The 10585-nt window shown below is 33.6% G+C and overlaps 1 protein-coding gene across 1 annotated transcript; it reads right to left on the bottom strand.

Moving 5' to 3' along the window:
* Positions 1-6619: 6619 nt before the first annotated feature.
* Positions 6620-8803, bottom strand: LOC133288681 (clathrin coat assembly protein AP180). The gene has a single exon (XM_061486499.1). The coding sequence runs from the start codon at positions 8801-8803 to the stop codon at positions 6620-6622; it is 2184 nt and encodes a 727-aa protein (XP_061342483.1).
* Positions 8804-10585: the final 1782 nt, after the last annotated feature.

The following is a 10585-nucleotide window of genomic DNA, read 5'->3' as shown; positions in this document are numbered from 1 at the left end:
CTTCAAGGAATAAGTGATATGAAAAGGATGGCTAGCAGACACAGCAGGAACAATTCGGTTGACTTACGTTTGAAATTAATCATGTATGTTTACATTCAGGATATTATATTATATTATATTATATTATATATATATATATATATATATATATATATATATATTATAAGACATAGATGTAGTGGATACATCTATATATATTTTGAGATGAGATTATCTAGCTAAATATTTGGATATGTTACATACAACAAAGTATGTCTGTATGTTTTAAGCGTGCTGAAAATGAGTAAGAATCTATGGATAGATTCTGAATTTATTGCTATGGAATATTTCTATATGGATTATTTGTTGGATTACAAGTTTAAGGATTTTGATAATCTAATAAATAGAGGATATGCTATCCATTTTTATTTAAACAGTAGCTGTTATAATTTGATGTTAAGTTTTGAATTCTATGTAGTGATGGGACTGTATAGATTGTTATCATGTTGTGAACATAAAGAAAAAGTTTTAATTAGTCACGTAGTTTCAAGAGAAATATTGTGATATTTCTAAAGTCTTTTGCTATTATACTTAAATTAAGTGCGCATCTACTGTAAGCGTGTAGCATTCTGGTTGGTAAACCGGGGTGTTACAGGTGGTCTGATGTATGCTATACTATGTATCTGACTTTTCATGCAGGAAGTGAACTCATGGGTGGAGACTTCTCCATAAACCCTGAGTTTACGAGATTTATTTCTCACCCCGTGTTGTGGGGATATATTTCAGGTATTCCAACAATTGTTGATCAGTCATCTCAGGGCAAGAAGCCTGTGGAGAGTGGCTAGAGTTGGAGCTTGATTATGTATTTTGAGTTTTTTTTTGTATATTGTATATACTTATTTTGAGGCATGAGTAGTATTCATGCATGTTGATAGTTGTCATCATTTTGAGAGGCATGTTTAGCCTTTGTTTTGAGTATTTATTTAGGATGTTATGAATTTTAGTATGTATTTGTGTATTGGTTCTAAGTCATAGTTCAATATATGAGGTATTTCATATATTTGTATTGATCTACTGTAAGTTCAAGATTCACAGGTTTTGTTGTTTCCAGGACTGGCACTGAGCCAGATTTTGTGTAAATTCATGTATGAATTCTAAGTCTGATAATGTAAATTATGTTTTGTCTGGATTTTCTGTATTACAGGAATTTGGATTTATCAGAATTACAACTGTTATGGTGTCAGTAGGTTTCCTATTTATATATAATTTAATGCTAGCACTCGAGCGCCAGTGTAGCTGTGTAATGGGAACTCCATTGCTTTGTCTTCTATTCCCAATGCTCGTGCCTGAATTTTGAGTATCCAGAATTCATAAACTGTTTATACATATTTAATTTTGGATTTAATGATTTTCATAAATAGATGTAAATATGAGATAATTTTATCTTTTACAAACATAAAAAAAATAAATGGATCTCATTTTTTTTTTATTTCTATCTCTTTTTCGAGAAACATTGTTCCAATTTACTTTCCATCCCTCTTTGATACTTCAATATCCGGAACTTTGAGAATCAATCTCTTAACATAATTCCATCCGATTCTCTTATATTTTATTAGCTTTTTTCAACAAAATCTTTAAATACAATGAGAGGAATTCCCAGCTAATTTTTTCCCTTAAAAATTAAAAAGATTAAGGAAAAAATTAATGGAAATCCTAAAAAAAAATGAAAAACTGAATTATTACCTGACTAACTCCTAATTAGCTAATTTTATGAACAACTTACGACTTTTATTAGGGATTTAGAAGTTTTATGTTCTTTCTTATATGTAAAAAAAATAACCTGAAGAGTTTTCACTTCTTCATTTTCCACCTCTCACGAGATTCGTCACTAGAATCCTCTTTATTACAACATACTCAACACCAGCCCACTCAACAACAGCCCAATACATACACCAACCCAATTCAAAATAAATGGCATAGTGCAACTAATCATGATAGAAACACTAATCATGATAGAAACGATAAAAGCTCCACATTGTAATTCTTGTTTAAGTTTGTTAGGAGGCCACGTGCTAGATAACCGCTTCTAGTTTTTCTGTTAGAGCATTTATCTTATTACACACCTGTATTAGAGATATATATGAAGTTGCACATGTATAGTCACATTCAAGATAATGAATTTCAGATTCACAAATATGTTTTCTCTGATCTTTGATTCTCAAGATGGTATCAGAGCTTAAGCTCTGATACTCTGCTTCGAATTCTTTCGATTTTTTTCTTTAGATGTTGTTTTCCATTTCTTCCTTGCAATGGATTTACCTCCTGTGATGAATCAACCACCTGTGATGAATCAGACTCCTCAATTGAATACCTTTCTTTGGTGAGTCAATCTTCCCTTCCTGAATTCTTGACGAATCCTTCTCATCCTTTTTTCTTGCATGCAAGTGAAAATCCATCTCAAGTGTTGGTTACTCCTCCACTGAATGGATCTAACTATCATGCATGGTGCCGAGCCATGACAATGGCTTTGAAATCTAAAAATAAACTTGGTTTTAATAATGGAAACCTTCCTCCACCATCAATTGATGATTCCACATTCGAAGCATGGGATCGATGTAATACCATAGTCCTTGGATGGATTCATAGATCCATTACTCAGAATATTTCTCAATCCATATTATAGATTGAAAAAGCCTCAGATGCATGGCATGATTTGAAACACAAATTTTCTCAATCGGATGTATTCCGTATGTGTGATTTGCAAGAGGATTTATATAAATTGTGCCAAAGAGATAAAAATATTAGTGAGTATTTCACTCTGTTGAAGACAATGCGGGAAGAATTGGAGAATTTGAAGCCAATTCCCACTCCAATAGCTCCATGTACATGTGGAGCAATAGCAAAAATGCGTGAGTATCGAGAAAAAGATCAGACTGTGAGGTTTCTTCGTGGCCTTAATGAGTAGTATTCTCATGTAAGGTCACAGATAATGTTGATAGATCCATTGCCAAATGTAGCAAAGGCTTTTTCTCTGGTGATACAACATGAGCGACAGATGCAGTCTGAAAATAATCTGAGCTTCACAAACAGTCACCAAACTCTTGTAGCAATAGGAGATCAGACAAGAAGGAACAATTATTTCAATAATGGAAGAGGCTATAGAGGACGTGGTCGCTACAATAATGGAAGAGGACAAAGCTTTGCAAAATTCTGTACACATTGTAACAGAAATAATCACACTATTGAGTTTTGTTATGTTCTACATGGATTTCCACCGGGGTACAGAAACAATGGAGGAAGAGGTGCTATGTCAGCTGCTAATGCAATCAGCAATTTTCAATCTCAAGGAGAAAATGTTATGAAGCATGATAATTCCTCAATGGCTGCCATTCAAGATTAGTACCAACACATACTGAATTTGTTACAGAAACCTAATGCTGGTGAAGCAATGCCTACACAGCATTTTGCAAATGCTGCTATTTTCTCACACACGAACACAGCTCCATCAGGTATAATCAATCTTGATTGGGTGATTGGCACTGGGGCTACAGACCACATAACCTTCCATTTGTCAAACTTTTCTTCATTTCATACAATTGACCCCATCACTATATCTCTTCCTAATGGTTCCACAATTAAAGCCACAATCTCAGGCACAGTAATCATTTCACCTTCACTTGTTCTTAATGAAGTACTTTTTGTTCCAGAATTTCATATTAACCTCTTATCTGTTACAAAGTTACTAAGTACCATTCCTTGCCTTTTCACTTTTGACACTTCTTATTGTCATATCCAACAGAAACACCAAGGCTACCAGATGACGATTGGTTCTGCTAAAAGGAAGGATGGGCTATATGTGATATCCAGTGATACCGATACCAACAACCATTACAAACCTGACCATTCTCTTTGTAATACCGTACAGAATAAGGAAGCTTCTATATTGTGGCATCAACGTTTAACGCACCTTTCAAAAGATGTTTTACAAGTCGTGTCGACTAAATACCCTTTTATATCATCTGCTCATATTAGTCCATGTGAAATTTGTCATTTGGCTAAACAGCATAAGCCTTCTTTCAATTCTAGTACCACAACAACAGTGCAACCATTTCAGTTGATTCATGTTGATATTTGGGGCCCCCAGTCTGTTAATTCAATCCATGGACACAAGTATTTCCTTACTATTCTAGATGATTTCTCGTGATTTACTTGGCTTTTTCTTATGCAAACCAAAGCAGAAACTCGTAGACATTTACAGCATTTTGTGATGCTTGTTAAGAACCAGTTTGACACTCATGTTAAAGTAGTGAGATCTGACAATGTTCCTGAATTCATGATGGTTGATTTTTATGCTAAAGAGGGAATCCTACACCAAAGAACTTGTGTCGAAACACCCCAACAGAATGGGGTTGTAGAACGAAAGCATCAACACATTTTGAATGTTGCACGTGCATTATACTTTCAAGCTCAGCTTCCAAGCTCTCTTTGGTGCTATGCCATTACACATGCAGTTCATTTGATAAACCGCATCTGCACACCCAATCTTCACAATATGTCCCCATATGAAAAGTTATACAATGATGTCCCTACTTTTATTCATCTGCGAGTGTTTGGTTGTCTTACTTATGCATCCACACTATCAGCTAACCGTACAAAGTTTTCACCGAGAACATAAATAGCAGTATTCCTGGGTTATAGAGAAGGGACAAAATGATACTTATTATATGATCTTAGTTCAAATGAACTTTTTCTCTCACGAAATGTTGTATTCTATGAGAAGATTCTGCCTTTTGTCCATCCTACATTTACATATGATAACCCTGACAGCAACTCATTGCCTTATATGCATATTGAAACCAATTCGAACCTTTCCCCCAACTATGACAGCTCCACTTTCTTTAATACACCAATTTCAAGCTTTACACCCTATACTGCAGTCCCTCCATCCCCCAGTACTCAGCCCAATAACCCTATCACAGATGATACACCAATTCCAAGCTCTACACCCTATTCTGCAGTACCTCCAGCCACCAATATCCCACCCAATAATCCTATCCCAGATGTGGATCCTTTATCATCCCAACCTTCAAATCCGATTACCTATCCCAACCTTGCTGCATCACCTACACCAGACGACTCTGCCATCCCAGCAGTTCGTCGTTCCTCTCGTATCAGTCATCCTCCTAGATATCTTCAAGATTATCACCATAGCTTGTCCTCCAGGCAGCAGAATCATCCATCATCAGGTATCCTCTCTATCCCATACCCTCGTCATCCTTTATCTCAAGTTATTTCTTATAATTCTTGTACTCCTTTATACAAAATTTTTTGCCTCAATGTTATCACCAATGTTGAACCTCACACATACAAACAAGCCATTAAAAGTGCAGCCTGGAAATCAGCTATGGACAAAGAATTATCTGCTTTAACTCTTAACAACACTTGGATAGTAGTTGATCTACCTTCTCATAAAACACCCATTGGTTGCAAATGGGTGTACAAGATCAAATACAAGTCCAATGGAGAGATAGAATGCTACAAAGCAAGATTGGTTGCAAAAGGCTTTACACAACTTGAGGGAGTGGCATAGTGCAACTAAGCATGATAGAAACACTAATCATGATAGAAACAATGACAGCTCCACATTGTAATTTTTGTTTAAGTTTGTTAGGAGGTCACATGCCAGATAACTGCTTCTAGTTTTTCTGTTAGAGCATTTATCTTATTACACACCTGTATTAGAGATATATATGAAGTTGCACATGTATAGTCACATTCAAGATAATGAATTTCAGATTCACAAATATGTTTTCTCTGATCTTTGATTCTCAAGACTCTTTCCTTTTCTCTTTTAACTCTATGCTAATATGCATTTTTATCTCCTTGTTTTCACGTTTCAATTACTCTTTCTAATTTAAAAATGAGTTTATTGTTTCTCATGTTACAGAAAATAAATGTATCTCCTATTGTATCAAAAATAAAAAAAAGTTATCTCTTATATACACATAAAATTATATGAGACATTTTTGTTCCTTTCTTTTCTTCTTCTTACATGGGCCCGACACACATAAAATCACACATTTTTATGTATACAGGAGACACATTTATTTCAACATGATAAAAGTTAAACCCTTTAAAAATTGTGCCCTTTCCCATGGCACTCATCTCGTTCATTTCTCATCATCTGTTTACGTTAATGAAATGATTTTATTTTATTTTTTGTATAATTTGTCTTCTTTTATTTAATATCATTAATTTGTTTTATTTAATCATCTTCTTGAACTCTAATTTTTATAACTTTTTCTGAAATGATAATTTGAAACTTTTTTTTTGGTAATAATAATGTGAAACTTAATTACTTGTGATGCATGCTCTTGTATAATAGTTTTCATTCCCTTTTTTCTATAACAACGTTACACTAACACATTCTCTCTATAATGTATATAGAGACTATTGATTTGATTGAGAATAGGAAGAATTTACAAAAAGAAATAAACAAAGTGACAGTAAAATGGCACAGGAAAACGAAGAAATTAGAGAGATGCAAAGAAGAAAACAAAAGTAGATAGATAGAAAGCCATCAACTTAATAATACACATATTTACAAAATTTCAATGCTGAGATATTTTAATTTGAAAACTCAAGTCATATGCTTTGCTATGATCTTGTTTTGTTGCTCCAACCATAGTTGTTGTAGCTGCAACAAAGTTTGATCTTGTATTGACACATTAGATGTTTGTTCATTGGTGTTTGCACAAGGCCATGGCCCAAAGGGATCATCTTCTTTGTGTGTTGCCCATTTTGTCTCATTGCAATCCCTTGCACTAAAAGTTGGTGCTACTGTTGAATTATAAAAATCCTGTGCTTGAAAGTTCAGAGGAACAATACTCATGTCAGGATTCTGAGCACTATTGTTTGGTGCTTCCATTGTGGCATTAACATTTGAGTTATGCACTTGAAATGTTGGTGATGAATCATTCTTAAAATAACATTGACCCTGGAAGCTTGGTGAAGCAATCATCTCATCAAAAGTTTTAGTATGAAATGTTTGTGGTACTGTCATGTTGATCTCTTCAAAACCTTGAGCTTTGAAAGTTGGTGCCATTGTTGTTTCATTTGGATTTATGTCACCAAAAATTAGACCAGAATTTGTTATGGAATGAGATTTTTGATCTGAGAAGGTTGATGCAAGAGGATCCTGAGCATAAAAGGATGGTGCTGTTGCATTAAATGTTGCTACAACATCAAAAACATTATCAAAACTTGTAATGGTGGTGGCAGGAGGAGCAACAGTTCCTATGTCTTCCAAGAACGGATTGTATGTGTGTTGAGGTACTATAGCTTGATCAAATATGGTGACAAATGGGTCAAATCCATTTTCCAATTTGGGTGATGTTTCTATTGGTGCAGCAGATACTGTCTTTGCCAACACTATCTCCCAACAATCTATGGAACCATTATCGGAACCTGTTTTTGTGTTTTGTACCTCACTTTCATTTGTTTGATTTTGTTGCACTTCCTGTTGCAAATCATCAAAGATTACTATGTCCAAACTTGACCTTGATGTTTGATCAACTGGCAATGATTTGGTAGAGCCAGAACCATTTGCACTAGCAAAGTCATCATATTCTGATTGTTTCTCATCTTGGTCTGATTCCTCAGAATCCGTAACTTGCTCAAGGGACCTTCTGGGACTCAAAGCAGCATCAGTAGCACTCATGAGATCTTCCAATGATGTACATTGAGACCCAAACTCAGATCCAGTCTCAAAAAACCTTTCAAGTGTACTACCATATCTTTCACTAGCTTCATCTTGTGATGAACTTGAACAACCTGCAGGGTCCTTTGGTAAAATAAAGTGTTTTGAATCATTATTTCCATGGAATGAGGATTGGTCCTTTAAGAACTCTTGTAATGTCTCCATAAGCTCTTCAGAAACGTTTTGCACACTAGGGTACTCATATGACCTACCAACCCCAATGCTTGAACAAAAAGAATAAAAAGTTGATAACTCATCAAATTGCCTATAAGATTTTACACAAGCATTGAATGCAGTAACACATGAAGAAAGTGGTAAATGAAAGAAGCTATCTAAAACAACAGCAAGCCCATCAGAGATATCCCTATAAAGATCAAAACTTTCTTGCACAATAGCATAGAGCGAAATCTGAACCAAACGATTTGTCTTGGCTGCCCCTGTTGGTCTTGTGCCTATTGCTCTATCCAACAACCTTTGCCAATAAGGGATTCTATCAAGAACCATTGTTGGTTTCATGTCTTTAATAATACCTGGCTCTTTTGATAGCTTGTTCCTTTGATTCTTCTCATGAAACCTGTTATCATATGTGAATCTCCTTTGAAGCTTTCCTGTTAGGAAGCAATCCAAGCGTTCATCAAGGTACAAAGCAAATGTCCTAATAAATGCCGTGTAATCCCAAGGACTAGAATTGGAATCATCTTTAAAATTTGAAAGGTTGAGAATTTTGGCACCCCTTTTCATTGCATGGAAGACTTCCCTAGGAAAATATGGATCACCATCTTGAAATATTCTAAGGACAATCATGAGAGATTTAAGGGCAACAACCCAATTGCGGGTCTTGCCAATGCGTTTGCCTATGCATTGTGCACATGCAGCTGCATACACTTTGTTAGAGGAAACTATGTTCACAATTTCATTCACATAACGCTCTTCAATTGGATTTTTATCATGTGTTGTGGCTTTAAGAATTGTGACCTCAAGATTTGCTGCATTTGTTACCTTTGCTAGGCTAATGCTAGTTTGATCCTTCACTGCTCCAATTGCCTTCCTTAGCTTGCTTGGCATGGTGAATCAAATTAAATTAATAATCCTTGTTGTGTCTCCTATCAGGATTTGAACATGATTAAGCATTTCAAGTTTGTTGTAAAAAAAATTTCTAGGAAAAGTTGAATATGGAAGTTGTTCAGAATGGAAATGACATGGAAGATAGAGTATGGACGTTCAATTTGATTCTATTTTTAGTTAGTGAATTTTGATGGTGGAGAGTAAACGTGGGAGAGGAAACCTGAGCATGCCAGAGTTTCGGTTTTTTTTTTTTTTTTGGTTGACCAATTTATAATTGAGTTAATAATTTAACTTCATACTCTATTAACATTTTCTCATTTTTTTTCTAATTAATGATATTTTTATTGAGTAAACACTTCTTTTAATCCTCAAAAAATACAGGTAACATTTTTTGGTCATTCTAATAAAATTAACAATTTATATCCTCCAATTACAAAAATGAGATATCAATTTCATCCACTAAAAAAATTTGACATCAATGTACTCCATCAATCATAAAAAATTACGTCAATTTAGTTATAGTATTAATGTAGTTACAATAGATATATTGAATTAAATTTAGGTAAATATTAGATATCTTTACCAAATTTTTACGTCCGATTATACTTTCAATTAATTATATATTACAACTAAATCTAGAATACAAAAAAATTATACAGGTACATTAAATATATATTATTGCCTTCAAACTAATATATATTGTTACATTTATGATTCATTATACCTACTATACACTTATTTAATTGAAACAAATAATTAAATATATAAGTCATCATTTTAATAATTGATTAAATCTATAATATAATTATTGGATTAAATACATATATTTTAGGGAAAAGTTCACCAATGCCCTTGTGGTTTGCTTCAGAATCACCTATGCCCCTGTGGTTTTTTTCTATCACATATGCCCATGTGGTTTGTAAAAGGGTATGTTTTTTATCACATATGCCCCTGTGATTTTTTATTTTTTTACAAAGCACAGGGGCATATGTGATAGGAAAAAAACCACAGGGGCATAGGTGATTCTGAAGCAAACCACAGGGTCATTGGTGAACTTTTCCCTATATTTTAAGGCTTTAATGTTTCTAGAGTGAATGTAGATAAGTTATCAATCTATATTCGCTCCCAAAACGACGTCGTTTTGGGTTGAAAAATTAAAAAATTATAATAAAAAAGACTATTATAACCCTAAAATAAATTATAATTACAAAAATATCTGGATTTCTGTCTCAAAACGACGTCGTTTTAGGCTCAATATAGATAAGTTATCTACATTGACTGCAAAAAAGTGAACCCATATTTTAATTATAATTTTATAATAATATGACAAAATTTACACCATTTATCAAAGAACTCCGTGCATCACACGTTAAAAACAAGTTTATATAATCAGTTACTTCTCTCGTAATTTTTTGAGCATTTGAATTTTAAAATTTAATTAAAATTACTAATTAATATTTGACAGAAAAAAGCTTATTAGTTTAATTGCAAGAATAGAAATATAATAAAAGTGCAGGATAAATACACCTAATATCAATCATTTTAAGAACCAATTCCGAATAAAAAGCATGTAATTTAAGTTTCAATTGTCAATACAATTCAAACGCTGATTTCAACAAATGAATTATAGACAATTTTCAATATAATTAATTAAAGTTTCTTAATTTATAAAAATATAAAAGTAAAAAATATATTTAAGCAATTTTAAAAAATTAAGTATACGAAACTTTGACCTCGGGATCGACTCCTCCGGGTCATTGACCCTCTCTCTATCTGAGAGTT

The sequence above is a fragment of the Gastrolobium bilobum genome, unplaced genomic scaffold (genome assembly GCF_033153095.1).
Source record: "Gastrolobium bilobum isolate Gb01-03AN ecotype WA unplaced genomic scaffold, APGP_CSIRO_Gbil_v1 utg413, whole genome shotgun sequence".
Classification (NCBI taxonomy): Eukaryota; Viridiplantae; Streptophyta; class Magnoliopsida; order Fabales; family Fabaceae; genus Gastrolobium; species Gastrolobium bilobum.
Note: the sequence above shows the minus strand (reverse complement) of the source record. Positions and strands in the feature narration are given on the sequence as shown.